General features: G+C 42.8%; 1 protein-coding gene across 9 annotated transcripts in view; it reads right to left on the bottom strand.

Moving 5' to 3' along the window:
• GPSM2 (G protein signaling modulator 2) overlaps window positions 1–22,619 on the bottom strand; it is a 58,519-nt gene that overhangs the window by 22,604 nt on the left and 13,296 nt on the right. For 5 of the 9 annotated variants that reach the window (XM_032803738.2, XM_075067845.1, XM_075067847.1 and 2 more), the window contains one exon: window positions 18,165–18,275. The exons of 1 other annotated variant lie outside the window; for it this stretch is intronic. In XM_032803738.2, the coding sequence (XP_032659629.1) occupies window positions 18,165–18,226 (62 nt within the window). In that variant the 5' untranslated portion in view covers window positions 18,227–18,275. Of the gene's footprint in view, window positions 1–18,164; window positions 18,276–20,358; window positions 20,549–22,619 lie in introns of those variants that run through there. 3 more of the 9 variants (XM_075067844.1, XM_075067848.1, XM_075067849.1) reach the window with 3 other exon arrangements.

Raw genomic sequence — 22,619 nt, 5'->3', positions numbered from 1 at the left:
TACTGATTTTTCTGGAGGATTATCTTAAAACTAGTTCATCAGATAGTCAGAAATAAAGAAAAGGAAACTCTGTCCAGCTATCTGGAAGGAAAAGGGTGTTGTCCCTTTAAGGGCTCTCTTCAATGGGAGAAAAGGATGGACAGAAAGGACAGGAACACTTTAGAAGCAAGTGTTTTTTACTACAGTAATTAAAATTAAAATGTATATTTTAAATAAGGGTGGTCTTTTGAAGGATATATTTAAAAAACTGATTGTCTGAAGATCCAAGTATTTAAGGCTAAAGATGATTGTCCATCAAAAAAATCTATGCAAGGATTTTTTTAGAGATGTGATTTTATAATCTTCACCAATTCACTAATGAAATATTTTTAAAGCAAATTTTAAACTAAGGTCCTGTAGAATCAGTAAATTCAGAAACTGACAGTATATATCTGGGGGTTGGCAAATGCCTGTTAAATGGTTTCATTACCACTTGAAGAACAAGAGTACTTGTGGCACCTTAGAGACTAACCAATTCATTTGAGCTTAAGCTTTTGTGGGCTACTGCCCACTTCATCGGATGCATAGCCTGGAACATACAGCAAGAAGATATTTATACATACAGAGAACATGAAAAGGTGGAAGTAGCCATACCAACTGTAAGAGGCCAATCAATTGAGATGAGCTATCATCAGCAGGAGAAAAAAAAACAAAAAACTTTTGAAGTGATAATCAAGATGACCCATAGAAGGTGAGAGGATACTTAACATGGGGAAATAGATCAAATTGATTGGTCTCTTACAGTTGGTATGGCTACTTCCACCTTTTCATGTTCTCTGTATGTATAAATATCTTCTTGCTGTATGTTCCAGTCTATGCATCGATGAAGTGGCTGCGCCACAAAAGCTTAATGCTCAATGAATTTGTTTGTCCTCTAAGGTGCCACAAGTAATCGCTGTACTTTTGCAGAGTACAGAGTAACAGGGCGCTACTCCTGAAACTGTTGTTATACTAACTTTCATGCAGCAAAGAGTCTGGTAGGCACCTTATAGACTACAGAGTTTGGAGCATGAGCTTCGGGATGATACCCACTTCGTCAAATGCAAGTCAGTAATTCACCCATGAAAGCTCATGCTCCAAAATGTCTGTTAGTCTATAAGGTGCCACAGGATTCTTTGCTGCTTTTACAGATCCAGACTAACACGGCTACCGCTCTGATACATTACTGCTTGAGTGGCTCTTGAACAGTTTCAGTGTTGTGCTAATAGGTCTGGCAGGCTGGAAGGCTTTTTCACTTTTAAGTTACTAGATCCCCTCCGGAGTAAGGGTCACCAGGCTGCTGTGGGAGCCTGCAGGAAAGGTCAGAACAGGGGAAGGAAAAGCCGGGAGGATGGACAGTAAGACGCAGTGGTGCCCCAAATTTTCAGGTGCCCTACACAGCTGTGTATGCCTAAGGATGGCCCTGCAGCCAATTATTAGGAAAAATTTTGTCAGGTTTTGGCAGATAAACCAAACCCAAGCCAACCCTCTAACACACTACGGTGTAGTCGGAGTAACTACTACATTTTTGAAATCTGCAGGACCAAACCTTGAGGTCTTACCCAGGCAAGTTTTCATTAAGGTAAAATGTGATTTTTGCCTTAGTAACAACTGAGAAAAAACAAAGGCGATCAGAATTCAGCCCATTCAAGAGCACTCTCCCCCAACACTATTCTTGTTTTTCGTGTCTCATTGTCATTCCAGCAAGGAAACCACACAGCATTCAAGAACAAAACTGAAATCTTTCCTATGAAACATCCTATTTCTCTCAGAAGAATACGATAGATGAGGCAGGGTGTTTTTCTTTAAAGTCACTCTTCTCATTTATGCTTCCTGCCACTACTATAGCACAAATAAACAAAAAAACAAACAAGCCCCTCTTTAGAGCTAGGAAGTTTAAGTTTGTTTAGAAAATGTAAAAATTTGAAGTTAAGAGAAGAAGTGGATTTGTTCAACATGGAATTAGGATTTTTAAAATATCCTGATTATACTGAAACTTAAATCCATGTCAATATTGCTACCACGCAGAATGTGCTGTTAAGAGCTAAGTGTTGGTTTTTATACAGACTGATTTTGCAGAGATTTATGATATTTTGGCCTTATATAAAACCTTAAGGATTCTAAAATACTTTACAAAGGTTATAAAGGTTCAATATTCAGGTAAGCTAAAAAATTCTGCTGTCAAAATTATCAGCTGACATTTGGTTTGGACAAAACAAACTGATGGTTTCAATTTTAATAGATTGATGGTTTACAATAGCTAAGAAATAAAAAAGGATCCAGTTTAACATATGCTCATCTGATGTATGCTAGTAGTTAGTCAGTGGAACTATACTGACTTCCCTAGCTAAGGTTCTGTCCCAAAAAGATGATATTTTTAATTTTAAAGTTAGATAGCCTAATTGCCTGCAAAATGTCATGATTTTTTTTTTAAACAGAGAAACATTTAAATTAACTATTGAACAAGTACTTTAGCTACTTTTTCTAAAGTTTTAGATACAATATTTTCCTACTCACTTCAACGGTACTTGCCATTAGATGGCCTCCTAATGTGAATGCAACTCTATGGAAACTGAATGGCACTGCAAAGAAAGTGAACCAACTACCCGACAAAGTGAGACAACAACAGTATGTATTTCAATTCAGGCTGTTTTACTCAGAAGAAGCAATCAGATACTTGGAAGATGTTTCACTAATGTGAGCCAAGAATGTGAATAGTTACAGCTATTTTCTGCACTGTTTACAATATAACATTGCTATCAATTTATAAAGTACAAAGCCAAGTTGCAATAAAAGTACATTTTGAGCCTAGGCCAGGCACAAAGCAGTTTTGTTAGGAGAGCTGCAATAATCAAGAATGCCCTCCTTGTGCATTTAAGTTATCATTAATATTCTGATAAGGCGCATTCAATCTTATAAACAGGTAATACGGTTGAACTGTTAGTAATTACACATGAACATTTTCTAGTGTTCCTCAACAGACCCGTAACTAAACAAAAACTTCAGGATTCTCAATCTGAAGTAGTATAACCATGTTATTTTCAAAAGTACAGACATTTATATAAGCATTAAAAAAAAAGGTCGCATACTAATAAACTCCCAAAATAAAATTCCATATTTTGGAAAAAAATCTAACAAACTGAAGTCTTATTCTGGAAAACCACTCACTAAAATATACTCATCACTTCTAAAAATTGTTCTTTAACTTAGTTTACAAAGTAGATACAACAGCAACTCAATACCATACTGCCTTTCATCCCCAAAACTATCTTTCAGAATCTAATAATTGCTTATTCTCAGCATAACATTTTAAATGCAATTAAAATATTTTCCATTATTAGTGTTCCTTTCCACCACTAAGACAATTACTTATAACTCTTGATCTGATGTTATCTATTTTTTATTAATTATTCTCTACAACAGCAACATCATGCATTTCTAGGCTAAATGGAAAACTCTTTGGCCTCTGAATTATTTAAAGTTTTTATTGGGTAGGACACTGACTCAATTAAACGTCAAAACTAGATCTGAGGAAATTAGTACACAGTACCATAAAAGCTCAAAAACATTAGATAACATTTTGCCTAAACTGGGTGAAAGAATTTAAGCATGGAAATTGCACAGAGCAGCTAGTACAGTTTATTATATGCTCACATCCTAGTGACTTAGAAAACATTTAACACCCAAGGAAATCTCTAGTACAATGAGAATTAATACAATGTCAAAACAATATTTTCCTTGAAAAGCAAAATCACTAACACTCGCAATTAAAAATATCCCCCAATACCAAGAGCTATTTCATTGGAAATACTAAAGTGCAGATAGATATCTAGGCAAAACACTGAGCTGAAGAACAGTTAATGTAATTTTTATATTATGAAACATTGATTAAGGAGTTAGTAGGTAACAAAACATTTTATAAAACCTGAGCAGAAACGAAGTATTTTTGAATGCTCCACTGGATTGCTTCTCAGGAGAACCAGAGTAGTGTAGGCCATAAGTAAAATGAGTTAACAAAATTGTACTGTACCTGCTAGTCTTTGACATTCCACAACTTAAGCAGAGTGACATAATAGACATTCTTAGCTTTTGTAATTAAATACAATATATGCCTGGTAGCTGGTAAAGATGCTGAAGAAAAAAGATATGTCAACCATGGAGTTCTCCCCAGGCCCAACTTTCCAGACTGGATATCCATAACACATGCGGTACTTTTATGTTTTGAGAAGTTGAAGAACTGCTATTTGTTCTGACACAGAGCCATCTTTCATTTTACTGCACAGTGTACGTGTTCAATGTTGTTTGGGAAAAGCAAGAAATGATTATGTACAGTATGTCATACCATCAGCAACAAAAGATTTAAGATTTAACACATTTCATTGGGTAATCTTAACTAATCCTATCCCAAGAGGTTCTCTCCGGGCACCTCATGTTAACTGACACATCCAATTAACTTGACGGGTAGAAAATATGGTGCTCCTCAGTGCTAAGACTTAGAATGTCACACAGTCACTGAAGTTTTTAAAGATTTTAGCTTACAATGTTTGCAGGTCTTTGTACGGGAGTTTCATATTCTTGAGAAATAAGCTATGTGTACTGCTTGACTTCAGTTTTATAAACTGAAGTCTAGCTATCACTACCTTCATAGTAAATGAACATTTTGCTTGGATATTATGATATACTCAGCAACTATGCATTAAAGCCACAGAAAAAGGCACAAGGAGGCCTGAGGCATTCAAGGGAGATAATTTAAGAAAGTGGGATATAAATCAGAAATAAACCATTTAAAATATTTTTTCTCTGCTGTCATGCATCCAAGTAATTTTACACTACACAGGTTCCTTAGCAAATAAAATATTGTTTGATGAAACATCAGTTCATCAAGGAACAAAATACAAACTTCTGACTTTTTTTTAGTATGTATCAAGTGAAAGGTAAAATGGTTATTAAACTTTCTGTAATGATTGTTCTTTGAGATGTTTTGCACATGTCCATTCCACTGCAGATGTATGTGTGCCCTGAGTACAGTTGCTGGAAATTTTTCCCTCAGCGGTACCATTAAGTCAGCTCTGGGACCCTACTCCTGGAGATAACCGAGTAAGAGCATCTTGAATGGGGTCTTGGCATCGGGGGAATCTCCACAGGATCCAAAAGGGCCACTACATTGGCATAGGAAAGTGACCACTAGGCCAAGTACTCAATGGTACTCCTGTGCCAGAGACAATGGCCTGGTAGGGATGCGTGGAGGAGTGGCAGAGTCTATTCCTTGGATGAGAAGAATACAACCCAATTTCCGACTCCAAAAACGAGCCTTCTTCCAGTGACCATGGATATGAGGCTCCCACTGGTGCTGGCAATTACTCCTGGGGCAGGGAGGCGTGCACCAGGGCTAACTCTTGATGGTACCATCGGACCCAGTACCGGATGGCAGCTGGGCGCTACGTGATCCCTCCTGCCCGCAGGCCCCAGCATCAGTGACGGCAGTACCAAGCAGGCCACTGGGTCTTTGGCCACAGCGAATGCCTCTGGAGTGGATGGAACCACAACATTGTAGATGCCACACTGTCCCTCCAGTGCAGAGGGTTCATCCGGGACCAGATTCAGCACTCCCTGCTTAAGGGGTTGGAGTCAATAGCGCCACCTGCAATGCCGAGGAAGAGTAACCTGACTTAGGTTGCACTGCGCTCTGCTCCCTGTGCTTGGACTTCTTCGGTGTTGGGGAATGACCCACCTCTGTAAGCTGCTCCTTCTATCTCTATCTCAGCATTGAGGATAGAGAATGGTGCTGGGACTCCCGTACATTGGGAGGAGCGCTCTGCATCAAAGCTAACATGCTCGGTGCTGAGTCCAACCAGCCTGGCTCAGAGGAAGGTATGAACACCGTTTTCACCAAAAGAAACTTTAACCTGCCCTCCTAGTCTTTCTTCATGTGAGATTTAAACTCGCTGCAGATCTGACAGCAATCCCTGATGTGAGCCTCACCAAAGCGCTTTAGACAGCTAGAATGCAGGTCACTCAAAGGCACAGCCTTGTTGCAGGAGGCACAGGGCTTGAAGTCTGGTTACCAAGGCATGCCTTGGCACGAGGAATGGACAAACTCCGCTAACTGATGAAAAACGCCAACTACACTATCTAAACTAAGTATCAGAGGGGTAGCCGTGTTAGTCTGGATCTGTAAAAGCAGCAAAGAATCCTGTGGCACCTTATAGACTAACCGACATTTTGGAGCATGAGCTTTCATGGGTCAATACCCACTTCGTCAGATGCATGTAGTGGAAATTTCCAGAGGCAGGTGTGTGTATGTGTATATACACACACACACACACAGGCAAGCTAGAGATAATGAGGTTAGTTCAATCAGGGAGGATGAGGCCCTGTTCTAGCAGTTGAGGTGTGAAAACCAAGGGAGGAGAAACTGGTTTTGTAGTTGGCAAGCCATTCACAGTCTTTGTTTAATCCTGAGCTGATGGTGTCAAAATTGCGATGAACTGAGCTCAGCATTTCTCTTTGACGTTGTCCTGAGTTTTTGCTGCGATGTCACCTTAAGGTCATCTGATAGTGTGGCCAGGGGGGTGGATAGTGCTGTCTACAGTTTTGGATATTGCGCATTCCTAATATCTGATATTGTGTCGTTTATCCTTTTCCGCAGAGACGTCTCTTTGGCCATATGAAATAGCAAGGGGCACTGCGGCAAAGAGCGTATATTACATTGGTGACGTACAGGTGACAATGACCGTGATGTTGTAGGCTGACTGGTTAGGTCCGATGTGCGCCGTTGTAGCTTATGTGCAGAGTGGCACGAGGTTGCATGTGATTGTCCTGAGCAGAGTTACTATGAGCGCGTGTGCGTTACTGTAGAAGATTTCAGGTTGGCAGGTTGCCTGGTGGGGACTGACCTGCCCCACTCCAAGGCCTGTGAAAGTTGTGGATCATGTCCAGATGGTTGTAATACCGAAGACGTTGGAGGGTTTTACTGGAGATGTATTTGATGCCAGGGAGTCTCCTGTGGTTGTCTCTGCTGGTTTTGTCTTGCAGTAGAGCTTCTGGGTAACACGTCTGGCTCTTGATTGTTTTCTATTTGTCCCCGTTGGATTTATGTTGAGAAGCTGGAGGAGATTTGTTAGTGTTGTCTTGTCTGGGGTTAAAAGCAGATCGGCTGTACTCTCAGTGCTTGGCTGTAACAATGACCTGTGATAGTGCAGGATGGAAGCTGGATTAGTAGGCCATAGCGGGTCGTAGGTTAGGTTCGAATAGGTGTGGTTAATGTGACCATCACTTATGGCATCGTGGTGCTAGACTAGTGACCTCGAATGGTCCAGCTTAGGCTTGACGGGTGAAGCTTGAAATGCGTGGTGAATTTTTCTCAGATCTCCTCCCATGGTCCAGAATGATAAATGCATCAATGTAGCGTAGGTAAGAAGGGGAATTCGATGTACAGAGCCAAGGAACATTGTCAGGTCGCTATAAAAATATTAGGCATTGGGCCATGGGGTGCCTAGCGGTGCCACGATGGAGACATATGTCATCAAATTTGAAATAGCTGTTGTGTGAGGATAAAGCACAGAGCTCAAGCAGCCAGTTGTGCTGTGGCATCATCAGGGATACTGTTCTAAGCTTGTTTCCATCTGTGGGGATGTTCGTGTAGAGAGCCTCGAACATGGTGGAGAGTTTCTGGAAGGTGAATCATGCATGTGTTCCCATGAAATCATGGGTCAACGAGATACTGCGGAGTGCTGATGGAGTGGTTGGTAGAGAGTCCACATCCAGACACAGTCCTGCACTACAGTGCCACATGACCGAGATGATGGTGCGCCAGGATTCCAGTTTGTGATCTGAGTAGATAGATAGAATAAGCCTCGTCGGAGTCTAAGAGTATTGATTTGGTGCCGGTGTTTGTTAGCCTAGGGACGTCCTGAGTAGATGTTCAGTATTCTGTGTATCTCAGTGGATCTGAGGAAGTGCCTGTAGAATTCGTTGTTGGAGAGTTGTCTGCGGCCTCCTTTGTAGTCAGACCTGATTCGATGATGACGACACCACCTCCTGTATCCAGCCTTTTGATATAATTCAGGTGGTCTGAGCTGGGGATGGGCATTGCGTTCTTCACGGACTTAGGTTATGAGCAAGCAGTTTTCCACACATTCTTGCGTGCCGTCGGGGAGCATTCATGTATGCCGATCTAGACAGTCATTTCGATCCTTCAGGGATGCCATGTTGAGTTCTTCTCTTGTGCTGTTGGTGGGAGGGTACCTGTGTACGAGGGCTGACTTCAGTCGTTGCTGAATATTTGTGGAGTCGAACGCGAGTAGAGCTACCAGATTGCTGCAGAACTTGCTTGCGTGTTGGTGGGGTGGCAGGCAGGAAGTAGAGTCCCAGATAGGAACAGACTTTCTTCTGGGCCTGACGTGTGTAGTTGTGATGGACGATATGCTTGAGTGATTGTGGGTACCCGGTTGTGGGCTCTGTGAGGCAGGTAGGAGTTAGAACAGCTTACAATCCTTGTCCTTGTAGAGAGTGAGTGAGTAATTTGGATTCCATGTCTATTTTAGTGAAGTCGTTGTATGGAAGTTTGGGTTATTAATGAGAGTCTCCAGTTGAGAAGCTCTTTTTGATGTTCCTGTTGCTGATATAGATGCTGATCAGTTGGTTCTTCAGTTTCTTTGATAGATATGGACACAATCTAACATGGGAGCTCCACTTCTAGACACCACAATGAAATAAGTAGAGTCACATTAGACACCACCTAACGAAACCTCCTACCGCCGCTACCCTACTTAATGCTCCAGTCCTCCATCCCGGGCACATCACGATCCATTGTCTACAGCCAACACTGAGTACAACCAGCATCTGCTTTAACCCCTCAGACAGAGAACACACCTCAAATCTCACCAAGCATTCTCAAAACTATAATACCACACGAGGAAATAAGGAAACAGATCAACAAGCCAGACGTGTACCCAGAAGCCTCCTACTGCAGACACCAAGAAAGAAACCAACGGACTCACTGGCCATCACATACAGTCCCAGCTAAAACCCCCAATACATCAGGGATCTACAACCCATCCTGGACATGATCCCACTTTCACAGGCTTGGGTGGCAGGTCAGTCCCGCCCACAGGCAACCTGCAACCTGAACTATATTCTCACATAACTGCACACCGCACCATAGTAACTCATAGCTCAGGAACCAATCCATGCAACAAAACTCGATGCAACTTGCCCACATAAGCTACACGCGACACTATCACAGGACCTAACCAGATCAGCATACCATCACCGGTTCATTCACCTGTACGTCACCACTGTATAATATGCCATCATATCCAGCAATGCCCTCTGCTGATACATTGGCCAAAGGGACAGTCTCTGCGGAAAGATAACGCCACAAACAGATATTAGGAATGGCAATATACAAAAACGCTGTAGGACAGCACTTCAACCTCCTGGCCACACTATAGCAGACTTAAGTGACCATCCGCAGCAAAAAACTCAGGACCAGACTTCAAAAAGAGAAACTGCTGAGCTTCAGTTCATCTGCAATTTGACACCATCAGCTCAGGATTAAACAAAGACTGTGATGGCTTGCCAACTACAAAACCAGTTCTCCTCCCTTGTTTTCACACCTCAACTGCTGGAACAGGCCTCTCCTCCCTGATTGAACTAACCTCATTATCTCTAGCTTGCCTGCATATATATACCTGCCTCTGGAAATTTCCACTACATGCATCTGACTAAGTGGGTATTCACCCATGAAAGTTCATGCTCCAAAATGTCGGTTAGTCTGTAAGGTGCCACAGGATTCTTTGCTGCTTTTATCTAAACTAGAATACTGTTACTAGCCTTTCCATAGCTGTTGTTCTTCGAGATGTGTTGCACATGTTCATTCCATTGGTGTGTGTGCACCCCATGCACAGCTGTCGGAAATTTTTCCCCTAGTGGTATCTGTCAGATTGGCTCTGGAGCCCGCTGGTGCCACATACTCATAGCACTAGTATCAGGGGCTATGCTGAGCCTGCATTCCTCATTTTCTTCTTACTGACTACTCTAAGAGTAGGGCTGGCAGGTGGGTCTTGGAATGGACACGTGCAACACATCTCAAAGAACAGTTATGGAAATGTTGGTTAACCGTTTTTTCTTGTTGGAGTGTTTGCACATGTCCATTTCATTGTAGGTGACTCACAAGCAGTTGTGTTGGAGGTGGACTCGGAGATCAAGGACAAGCCAAGTGTAGTACTGCACGGCCAAAGTGTGAATCTTTTCTGGTCTGCTGATGGCATAATGCATCGAGAACATGTGCATCATAGACCAGGTGGGTGGCTCTACAGATGTCTTGAATCAGGCCTTGAGCCAGAAAAGCAGCAGAATGGGTCTGAGACCTTGTGAAATGGGCGGTCAGATTTGTTGGAGGGGAATTTCCCGTCAGATCATAACAGGCTTGGATCATGATGTGATACAAGACAAAATCCTCTGTGCAGATACAAGGAGGCTTTTCAGCCTTTCTGCTATTGCTATGAAGAGTTGAGATAATCTACAGAATAGCTTAGTCCTTTCAATGTAGAATGCCAAAGCGCACCTCATGTCCAAAGAATGCAGGCACTGCTCTTTTCTATTCAAATGAGTCGTGGGGTAAAAGACTGGGAGAAAGATTGGCTGATTACAATGGAACTGGGACACCACTTTCAGAAGAAATTTTCGATGTGGATGTAGCTGGATCTTACTTTTTAAAGAAAATTGTGTATGGAAGCTCTGTGGTGAAGGCCTGAATCTCTGATACTCTCCTGGCCAACACAATGACCACCAGAAAGGGAACCTCCCGAAAGAGGTGTAATAATGACCATATTGCTAGTGGCTCAAGGAGCAAGTCTGTCAACTTTGAGATGACGAGGTTCAAATCCCAGGGAGAAACTGGGTCCCTTACTTGGGGAAATGCCTTCTCCAGGCCTTTCAGAAAACAGCTTACCTTCTCATGAGAAGAGAGGGACTTATTGTCAGCTCTAGGATGGAATGCAGGGATGGCCGTCAGATGAACCTCGACTGAAGAGAAGGCAGCCTTGATGTTTCAAAGATAAAAGATAATCCAAAACAATTTGCAGGGATGTGCGCTCTGGTGGAACTCCTTGCTGTGATGATTGCACAGAAAATCGCTTCCATTTTTCCCAGTAAGTTGCCTTCGTGGAGGACTTCCTGCTGCCCAGCAGAACTTTATGCACCTGCTTGGAGCAAGCCAGTTCCTCAGAGTTTAGCCATAAAGATTTCAGGCCTTCAGATGCAACGCGCTGAGGTTCGGATGGAAGCAGTGCATGGGTGCCAGGTTTGTATAATTTTTGGTGGTACCCAGAATGGATCCAAGCAGAGCCATCCCGTTGATAGGATGGACCAGGTCAACCACCTCAGGCCCCACGTTTCAGGGGGATGTGGGGTCCAGGGCAGCCTGGGGAGCTAGTGCAGGACCTGACCCCAGCAGCAGCAAGCAATCTGGCCCCAGACCACCCTGCTCCACTGGCATCGCTCGGGGGTGGGGGCGGAAGGCAGAAAGAGGAGGAAGGGGGGGCGAGGGCTTGGGGGAAGGGATAGAGTGAGGGTGGGGCGGAGCAGGGGCAGGAAGGCCAAGCCCCCCCACTAACTCTCCAGGCTGCCCTGGACCCCGTGTTGCACTGAAGCACAATGCCCCCCAAAGTGCGAGGCTGGGGTGGTTGCCCAGGTCCATCCTATGGATGGGACAGCTCTGAAAATATAAGCCCAAACATTGGTGGAGCCAGGCCCACGTTCCTGAGCACTGGTGGAGCATAGGCACCATGGATCCATATAACTTGCCGCCTGTAGTGGCCCGTAGTCCTGTATGATCAGGATTGGAATAACGAGAGACTGTTCAGAGGCTCCACAGACACCACAGTAGTGAAGAGTACCAATGTTTCCTGGGCCCTGGTGGAGCTAATAGGATGATCCAAGCTTAGTGCTGCTTGATCTTCATCAGAACCTTGTGAATCAATGGGATGGGCGGAAAAGTGTACAGTAGGTGATTCAACCATAACAGGAGAAAAGTGCTGATGAGAGACCCTTGACTGTGGCCCCTCAGAGAGCAGAACTGCTGACACTTCCTGTTGGTATGGATGGCAACTAGGTCTGTGGGGGGAACTCCCCACCTATGGAAAATCTCACTGGTGACATCCAGGTGGGGAGAGAGCACTCGTGGTGAGCAGAGAAGGACCAGCTCAGGTGATCTGCAAGAAGATTTTTCACCCCAGAATGTAAGACACTTCGAGGCCTATCAAATTTGCTATGCAGAATTCCCAGAGAAAGACTGCCTCTTGACAGAGTTCTTCCACCTGTTGATATAGAACAGGGCTGCCACAGATGCATGCGGGCGCCGGCCCCTGTGCACCTCCTGGTTCCCCCCTCGCTATGCTTGGGCTCTGCGGCTCCCAGGCATGTGAACCACCACTAGGGCGTGGGGCCCTGAGCCTGCTCTGGGAGGGGCAGCGGCGGCTCACACTCCCAGGAGCCACAGAGCCTGAGCGCAGCAATGGGGAACCGGGGGGCACACAGGGGCCGCCGCCCACATGCATCCACTGCAGGAGCCACGGGGGGGAGGGGCAGCCAGGCGAGTCACAGCCAGGGCAGTGCACCCCCCGGCTTTCCCCTCACTGTGCTTGGGTTCTGCGGCTCCCAGGCAGGTCAGCTGCCACCAGGGTGCAGGGCCCTAAGCCTGCTCCGGGAGGAGCAGTGGCAACTCATGTACCCGGGAGCCGCAGAACCCAAGCGCAGTGAGGGGAAAGCCAGGGGGTGCACTGCCCTGGCTGTGACCCGCCTGGCTGCCCCTCCCCCCCGTGGCTCCTGCAGTGGATGCATGTGGGCGGCAGCCCCTGTGTGCCCCCCGGTTCCCCATTGCTGCGCTCAGGCTCTGTGGCTCCTGGGAGTGTGAGCCGCCGCTGCCCCTCCCGGAGCAGGCTCAGGGCCCTGCACCCTGGTGGCAGCTCACCTGCCCGGGAGCCGCAGAGTCTGAGTATGCCGAGGGGTGAGCTAGGGGGCGCATGGGGGGCTGGCACCTGCATGCATCCACTGCAGCCTGCAGGAGTCCCCCCCCCAGGAGGGGCTGGGCCACAGCCTAGGCAGGAGGGGCAGGGGGTGCAGATGCTCCCCACTAGCCACGCCGCTGCCTTTGCAGGGCTGTTGCTCCCCTGCACCACGCCAACTCCTCCATGGCTGGGGCTCGCTGCCCCCGCAAGCAGGACGCTCTGGCTCTCCTGTACAATGCAGGTGATAGGATTTCCCCGAATTAATTCCTGGCAGAAGTAGAGCATATCTTCTTAGAAAAACTTCCAATCTTCGTTTAAAAATTGCCAGTGACAGAGAATCCACCACAACTCTTGGTAAATTGTTCCAATAGTTAATTACCCTCCCTTTAAAAATGTGCACCTTATTTCCAGTCTGAATTAATGTTATATAAATTGTCTATTGATTTATAAAACCTGTTTTTAGGAACCAGTGGATGCCAAAAATCTAAGAACTACTTCCCATTTGGATCACTCATTGACTGATTTTAAATTTGGAGTCTAGCTTAATTGTGTGAAAGGAAGGAAGAGAACAAAGTATCTGCCTCAGACTAATTGCAGATGCCTGCAGTGACCAATTTTTCAATATTTTCAGTGGTACCATATTATAGACTGTTACCCAGCTCTCAGATTTTGTCAATGTAGTTTTGGACAAAACAGACTGTTTACAGATTTCTGCTCTGAGTTAAAAGCTGATAATTAAAATAGGAATTACACATAACCTTCAAAGTTAGTTACAGGAACAGCCTGAGCTACTGAACACACACTGTTCTCAGTTTCAAAAAATCCCCCTTTTTTTGGAATGCTCTCAAAGCAGGTTTAAATTGCTGCGGCTAACATGGATAAGTTGCCAGCAGGCAGACAAGATGAGGTTGGGTTATCAATTTTTTTAGGAAGTAATTAAATAGTTACAAGAAAGTAATTTCATATTCTTCCTCTCTGTTATATTGTCTGACTTGAATTACTTCATTATTCACTAACCAAGTGCATAACAAAGGATGCATTGAAGCAGTAGAGACCGAGAGAGAACAAGCTTCATTCATTTGTGTAATTCTAGGGAAATTCTGTTCCAGCTAAACAGAATAATGCTCTTTAAGATGTTTTTGCGGAACTATTCACACAAGTGCTTCATTTTGTTATTCTACTTATTCCCCTGGTCCTGCTTTTCTGCCACAGATTTTTGTTCTGTATACATTCTCATTTGTAAAACTACCTCACCTTCACTTGTCACTCAAAGTAATTCATCTCATCCTTTTTAAAATCTTCTTTAACCTTTTTTTTTACTTTCTCTTTGAATTTTCTCTACTAATAATAAAATAAAACTTTTCCCCACCTCCACTGTTTGGAATCTCCTTTACTTTAGCTGCAGTCTGCAAACAGTGAAGCTGCAGAAAACTGTTATAAGGAAACAGAAATTAGAACAAAACTAGACCAGCGGAAATGATACCTACACCACAGACCACACACCACCTTAACTCTGTCCCTCAACCTTCCTTTCCACACGCATCCCTTTACTAGACTAGTCCCTCCCAGCAATTACTGTGTTAGCTAGCCCGTTGTAAAACTGTAGTTTTAACAATGCAAACCTTTGCACATGCTAGCTGCCTGAGTTGAAGCCTGATTGGAGTCTCAGTTTCACCTTGACCACCTACTACAAGAGTGGCCAAGCGTACTGACCCTCCGAGGTGCATACGACAATCTTCAGAAGTTCAAGAGCCAGGGCCCACCTGCTGGGGCTTGGAGCTTCAGCCCCCAGAAGATGCCTGCCAAAGCTCATGGCTCCTGCTGAAACCCCAAGCCCTGGCAGGCGCACCCTGATTGGCTGAAGGCCCTATCCCACCACCCCATTGCCAAGCAGAAGTCCCAAGCGCTCTCCCAGTCTGGTAGGTGGAGAGTTGGTAGGTATGGGGAGCTCTGTGTGGCACACTTTAACTGTAAAAGAGCCACATGCAGCTCATGAGCCACAGTTTGGCCACCCCTGACCTAGTACAGCTTGCCTTGTTTATATTAGAACCTTACAACATGCTTACATGAAGTGAAAAAAAACCAAAAACCCTACTCAAGGCCGTAGGATATTTGATAATTTAGTGTTCTGTGGTGGAGGCAGTTTGCCAGTAGTTGCTCCATGGAGCATTTGCTGGTGGGTCTCTGGAGAGCTGGCCAGTCACTGGTGTTGGCATCATCCTTATTTCCAGCCAGTGAATAGCAATAGAGGACAACCCAAAATACATTTAATGTCTTTCCATGTAGGCAATTGATGTAGCTGCCACAGGAATATTGTCTGACTACAGAGTGAGAAGAGGGATGACCCACACAATTAAAAAACAGAACCACAATCATCTCTCTGTACTAAAACGTGGACCCTGCCATTCAAATTGTCTGAGAACCCTTGCTACAGCAATCTCTTTGGAAAGGGAATTCTGCTCAAGAGACAAAAGGGAAAGAAATTACTTTCTGCATATACAAATACTGACAGACAAATAATAGGTCATGACCTGAACACAGAAGTTATTTGGGGAGGGTGTTACTGTGAAATTCTACACTCTACAATCAACTGACTCAAGAACTAAACTCTTTAAACTACATCCATTTAAATCAAAGCCTCAGATCAGTTCAATATCTGAATCAATATCTTACTTATGGGTTTCTTCTTTATACTAGGTTCCTTGGAAATTAAAAAGGTGTGGCTATTACCTCACCACCACCACAACCATCCTTAGGCACAGTGTAATCTGACCACTATTTAAGAACCATCATGATTACATAGAATTTCTGCCCTCCCCACCTCCAATAAAAAAAAAAAAAGTTAAGTCTCCATTTTTAAAGAAGTTGCACTCCGTCTTGTTTTGTGATATGAAAAGGTACTTAGAAATGTCACTATAACCGTGGCTGTCTAAATGTATAGCATTATTGCAAGCTATTGATTGTTTTAGTCATTTTAAAAATATGCCTTACTTTTTGATTACTTGTTTTTTCAGTCTCAGGATGCAGCTATACGTTTGTACTGTTGCAACCATACAATTACTATGGGAAAGCTGCAACACTGCACAGCATCTACATATTTTGTTTCACGTGCATGGCGTGAAGAGTGGTCCAGAAGAAGGGCATCCTCTTTGTGGCCTAGCTAATTTCCATGTCTCCCTTCCTCTACCTATGGCAGTAGGGACTCCAGGGGATAGTGAAACAGACCACACTGTGGGTGACAGTACTATGCAAAAAGACTTGACTTTATTGGTTTTACTTGAGCGGATGGTGTAAGAAGAGGACGGGCTGGATGCTTATGTGTTTAAAATCAAACATACTCTACTTTCTCTTCTTCAGAGCTCACGAGAGTGGGAGATGCTAGTGAAGCAGGGAATGGACACATGTGGCAACGCTTAGTGAAGAAAGAGCATGCAGGCACACAAGCATTCTCCAGTGTATGTCCACATGTTGTACTAACCAGCCATTGACTGGGTCTTTTCAGGGTTTCCCTGATCTGGTGCTGATTTCATGTTAAAGTTAGGATTCTATTTAAAAACTGTATTTCCCATTATACCCCAGTGTTTCTCTTAGGCAAACTGGCATTTAGAGTCAGTTGGGAGCCAGAGCCCCTGTTGCTCTTGAGACTGCCCTGAACATGTGTATTGGGAGACAGACTGAATTGAGGCCATCATCATCCTGCATGCAGCTAGTTTCATATGAGACATGAACAAGGATTCTGACATGTTCATGCTGTCACAAAAGGGTGGGCTGGGGCATTTCAGAATTGCACTGGGAGAATCAACTGCATCAGCGCAGTTGTTAGGCTTCTGCTTGGCATCTACATTAGCACTACTCCTGTGTAGAGTGATACAGTGGCAGACAACATTGCTATTAGCCTTGCTGAAGGGGCCACCACAGGACAGATAATACAGGTTCTGAGAAGAAAAGGTGTGCATCATGCTGACCTGCCACCACTCAACAGCAAGAGCACAAAGTATTTCTATAGTCCTTCACCTTTAACGTGCTTTACAACCAAATTTCAACATCTACACGATGAAGGTGAATATCTTCATTTAATGAAGACAACATTTGCCTCAATAAGAGCATATCAAGCAAGTTTAACTTTGACAGATTTTAAGCGTTTAGTATGTCAAGTTATATCAAGATATAGCAACTGCACCTCCAAGCCAACATTCCTCCTCTTTACACCTTTAAGCATTGTCATCCATATATATGCAAGAAGTACCTCTTAGGACACTCTCCCTAGCTCATATAGTCAGTAGATTATGAAACTACACAGTTTGTGGAGGTGCTGGGGGTACGGTCAAGGGGGTACAGCAAGATAACACAATACAGCAGAAGACTATCAAATAAAGTGGACCATTTCAAGCACTTAACTGATAAAAGTCAATGAAGGGAGGTACACATGAATTACACTACTGGGATTATACTCCACTTCCTTCTTAGAACAGAACAAAAAGTCACATCAAATTGGCATACTAAGCCCTCATAAACACTGCAATATTTTTATAGTAAATCAGATACACCAGTTCATTTTGCAACTGCATGCAGTTCCAGTACAGTGACAGTTGCAAAGCAGAGCTATGGAAGGTATAAAAAGTGAAACTGCTGTAAGTTTGGTACTGTTCTTTCAAGAAGTATAGAATGAGGTGTTTTTTTAATTATTTTCTCATTTCACACAGTTCTTGGGTTCAAGATCAAATGAGACACCATCAGGTCAAATCTGAACCAAATTTTAGGTTTTGCAAAATAAGCTTTGACAAAACCTAATACCATCAGAAACTTTTCTAATGGAAAGTTTCCCCATCCAGTGCAAATATTTTCCACCAGAGTTTGCACTATACTAGGCAACTGAGTAGTCTATTTTCATTGTTCAAGCCGAGAAAAGAAAAAGAGCAAAACTTTTGAACAGTAAGAAGTTATATGTTTAAATTTCTTTCAGTTTTAAGGTACAGTGCCACTAGTAACACAGGTAAAGAAATAGGTTCCTGTTGAAATTATGTTTAACTTTGCTATTTCTCTTTAAAAATAACAGTATTGAACATTCACATAAAGTTTCTATTGTTAATACAGTACTTAAAGCTTTATACAAAAAACAATACATAGTCTTACCTGTAGCGAACATGAAAGGAATGATCTTCACGCATGCTTATCAAAACATTACTTTCCTCCATTGAATTGCATTATCAGTAGAGAAAAGTGTTCTGCAGGCAGGACAAGTACCTTAACATGGAGAATTGTTGTCAGCACATTATCCCAGTTAGTATATTAACAAGTTAGAGTTAATAGTGCCTAAGCTCCTGCTGAAATACTCTTCTTATTAATAAAGAAAAGAGATCAGTGCCAAACACAGCTTAATTTTTCATAAACATGTCCCGAGTTCTTGCGTCAGTGGCCCTTTCAGTTCCATTCAGCTGCATTTCTGCAAAGGGAACGCAAGATGCTTGCCCTGAAGTCTCATTTTCAAAGAACTCATAACCACCTTGGGCTGATGCAAACCCCAAAGCTATCCCTGCTGAGTGCTAAATCTTATCAACCATTTAAAGTGAGAGAAGCAAAGTGTTTCCCTGTGACCATGGGAATTTTTGCATGCAGGCAACTGAAAAAGAAAAAAAAAAAAAAAAGAAAGGTTCAACAGAAAGCAGTACTCTGTGTTCAGCTAGATTTTGAATCAGCTATCATTATGTTGCTAGTCTTTTGTCCAAGTGAGAAGCTTAAAGGATAAATATATATGAGTTTGGTTTTAATATAGCATCTTCCATGTTATATGTAAATCATGCTAACATGTACTTTTGAATTACATGGCTATGCATTCCAGCAAAAGTTTTTAGAGATGTCAATACATGACAGCAAAACTCAAGCACTCTATACAGTCACCAGAACACCAAGAGGAAATTCAATCTACCTTTATTTAATTCATAGATTTAGTCTTGGACCCACATTTTCCACACAGCATCCTTCCTTCTCTCCACATACACCTCTCCTCTCCAAATTTTTTCTTATTTCTGCTTCCAGAGTCAACCACTTCCATAACCTATAATTCCAACATAATGCTCCCATTTACCTCCAATAGTGCTTTTTCCCCTACCCAGTCCTGCCAAGACATCCTCTCTGGCCAGCACTCGATAACCAAAAGTATCAGCCCTCTTCCAGTACGACAGTTCTTTCACCCTTCCATGCAGGTGGTTACAATTGCCTCAGTCTCAATAAGTGGGTGTGATTTTATTATTATTATATTAATAAATAAATAATAATAAAGGGGTCAATTTATAGTTCCTGTGATATTCCACAACTTTAAATTATCCAATTTTTACATTTATGTCTAAATCATAGCATTTTGTGTACTGAAGCTCTGAAAAAGAGACAGAAGTAAACTAGAAATCAGTGCATTTTTGAACGTATATCAATGATCACATCTTCAAATAAACACAATTTTTTGCTCATAATGCAGTCAAAATGTATAAAGGAAAAACATAAGAACTCCTAGACACTCAAAGGATGTCTGCACTGCACATGAAGCACAGGTCTGCAGGACCTGGACTTGTGGACTCTGTTTCCAAGTCTATGCTTGAGCATCGACACTACATTATAAATCTTCGTATTTAATTACTGGACCCAGGTCTCAAACCTTCTGACTGGCGTTTGTGGCTTGACCTGCGTCCATACTGCAAAATAACAGGGCTTGGACCAGAGTCTCAGCAGGACTTGGGATCTGACCTCCCCCGCCCCTTGCAGGGTACTAGGATCTGGGCCCTGAATGCTTGCTGACCCAAGTTAGACCAATGTGTGTGTGGATGGAAGTGGGGTTTGGGTTCAAACCTTGAGTCAGAGCCCAGGCTTAGTGTACAGTGTAAACGTACCCTTAGATACTCATATGGATTAAGATTTTCTAAGATGATTTAGAGAATTTGGCACTTGTTGCAATGGGAGAAATTTCATTTTTTGGGTGCGTCTACACAGAACAAAATAAAAAAATAATGTGGCAGCGAGTCCTAGAGCCTAGGTCAACTGACTCAGATTCACAGTGCAAGCTAAAAATAGCAGTGTAGACATTCAGTCTCAGAGTCCAGGCTCCAGCCTGAGCCTGAACATCTACACTGCTATTTTTAGTCCCAGACTGCGAGCCCAAGTCAGTGGACCCAGACTCTGAGACTCGCTCGTGGTGTGTGGTTCTTGGGGTAGGAGGTGGGGAGAGGAGGGATATTTTTTCTTTTATGCATTGTGTAGGTGAACCCTTACAGAACTGTATCTTGCTATTCAATATTAAAAATGTAACAAAAGTGGATATTGTAAGTATACAGTATACCTTTATATATACTTATCTGTATTTTCAACTAAAACTTCTTTAAGCAGGATAATGACACCTGTCTTCACCAAGGAATAGGCCCATAGTAAGTATGAAGTTTAAAAAGAAGTCACTTGAGTTTAACTCTTGCATGACTTCAAACCAAACTACACTCACAAATGTGTGAAAGAGTGCCTTCACTGATGAAAGCCTTATTGGAAATTAAAATACAAAACAAACAAAAAAAGCCATACATACAAGTTAAACAAAGGTTTACCATATTTCCACCACACCAACCTTGCATATAAAGTCATACCTGAGATGGAATAAATGAATGAAGGTTAGCTCAATGGATATCTTTTCATAAAGTTTTAAAGCATCTGAAAAATTGGGATTAGTATGGAATTTCTTCCTGAACAAAGATTATAATACAGCTAGTACAATGTTTAACATTGTATAATCAAGTGTAACAGCCAGTATGTGCTCCACAACAAAAAGAACAATGTCTTACCAAACTTTTTTTTTATTGAGAGAGAATGCTGATCTGATGCCCGTTATTCCCTTTTTATAAGGATCACAAGATCTTTAACTTCTACCTGGGCAGTGAGTGGAAAAAAGAAGTTATTTCAATTGAACCTGTCATTGGAGGATGGGAACTCTCCTGGAGGATCACCTCTGCCTTCTCAGCACTGTACTGAAATCTAAGTATTGGGGCATAGAAATTTGGGGCTTGCTTGGTGCAAGGTAGGTGTAAGTATTACCCTACAGATAATACGAGGGGAAAAATGAGGTTTAGGGCTTAATTTTCAGAGGCACTGAACACTTCCAGCTTCTATTTACTTCAAATGACTTGTCTGTATTTAGCAACTCTGAAAAAAATCAGACTCCAACTGAGTTGGGTGAGGTTATAAGGCAAGTCCAAGGAAAAGCAAGAAAAAGGATCCAAGTCTCCACTTTAACCAGTAGTACACTACCAATCCTCCACTTTAACCAGTAGTACATACCACATTCTCTGAGAACAGTATAACAATAAACGCAGCTCTTTCCCAAAAGTCTGCTAGGTTATAAATTGACCTAGTTGTCAAGATCTTCCAGACTCGAGTTTCTGATACTATATAGCATTTTCTACTACAAAGATTTAGTTGCCCAGGCTAGGAGACAGTACAAACTTATTTGAACAAAGTAGACATCTCCGTGAAATTTTCAGTAAACTGTAGATTCTAACAGATCTCTTCAGTTCTGAGATATCTTTTGGATAGCACAACAGATTGATGTGTCTGGTGTAGACAGTAGAGGTACTTACCTAAAATATACCTCAAAAGAAAACCAAAAATTCTTATTTTTAAAACATACTAGCTAATTGGGAACAATCAATTGCATTTACTCTAACTATATATAGGAGAACCATTTCCAAACAATTTTTAGTGGAATGATTCAGCAGATAAGATTATTATTAGACTAATTTATTAGCAGAATATGGAAGACCAACAGTCATAAGATGATGGAATGATTGAAATTTTTGAAACAGAAACATTTCCATCTAACGATCACTTAAATCAAGACTGTTTTCTTCAAAGCAAAAAAATGTATTTAAGTACAGAAATTTTTCCTCTAGAGATGGAATATTTCAGGTTGTAACAATGGGGAGGAAAAAACAGAAAGGGCAGGCTTGAAGCAGATAATCTAAAAATGGAGCTTTGGCAAGCACTGTTGAATTTAAAGTTAAATAAAACCATACCAAAGAGGGTAACACAGTAACTCCTCACTTAACCTTGTAGTTATGTTCCTGAAAAATGCAACTTTAAGTGAAACAATGTTAAACAAATCCAGTTGTCCCGTAAGATTTAATGTAAATGCAGGGGGTTAGGTTCCAAGGATATTTTGGGGGGAGGAGGACAGACAAAAGGGATTATACTATATATTGTACAGTACTGTACTGTGGTTGGGAAGTGCCCCTGGCTTACCCCACACAGACACAGCCCGCTACAGGCAAGGATACTAGGAAGCACCTTTGCAGCAGCAGCGGCAGCTTCCCCGGAGAACAGGTTCGGATTTTGCCAGTAATGTTCCAGGCCTACCTATTCCTGTCCCTGCTCCACTCCAGGCCCACCTCTTCCCACTCCCACTCCACCTCCTCTCTGAGCACGACACATCCCTCCCTCCCAGAAGTCCTAAGCACCGCCAACAGCTGTTTGGCGGCATTTACGACTTTCTGGGAGGGAGGGGGAAGAGCGGAGACGCAGCGCTTCCCCGCTCCTGCCCTTCCCTCCCAGAAAGTCCTA

This window comes from Chelonoidis abingdonii, chromosome 7 (genome assembly GCF_003597395.2).
Source record: "Chelonoidis abingdonii isolate Lonesome George chromosome 7, CheloAbing_2.0, whole genome shotgun sequence".
In the NCBI taxonomy this organism is placed as follows: Eukaryota; Metazoa; Chordata; order Testudines; family Testudinidae; genus Chelonoidis; species Chelonoidis abingdonii.
The sequence above is the reverse complement of the archived record's forward strand: the minus strand, read 5'-3'. Positions and strand labels throughout refer to the sequence as shown.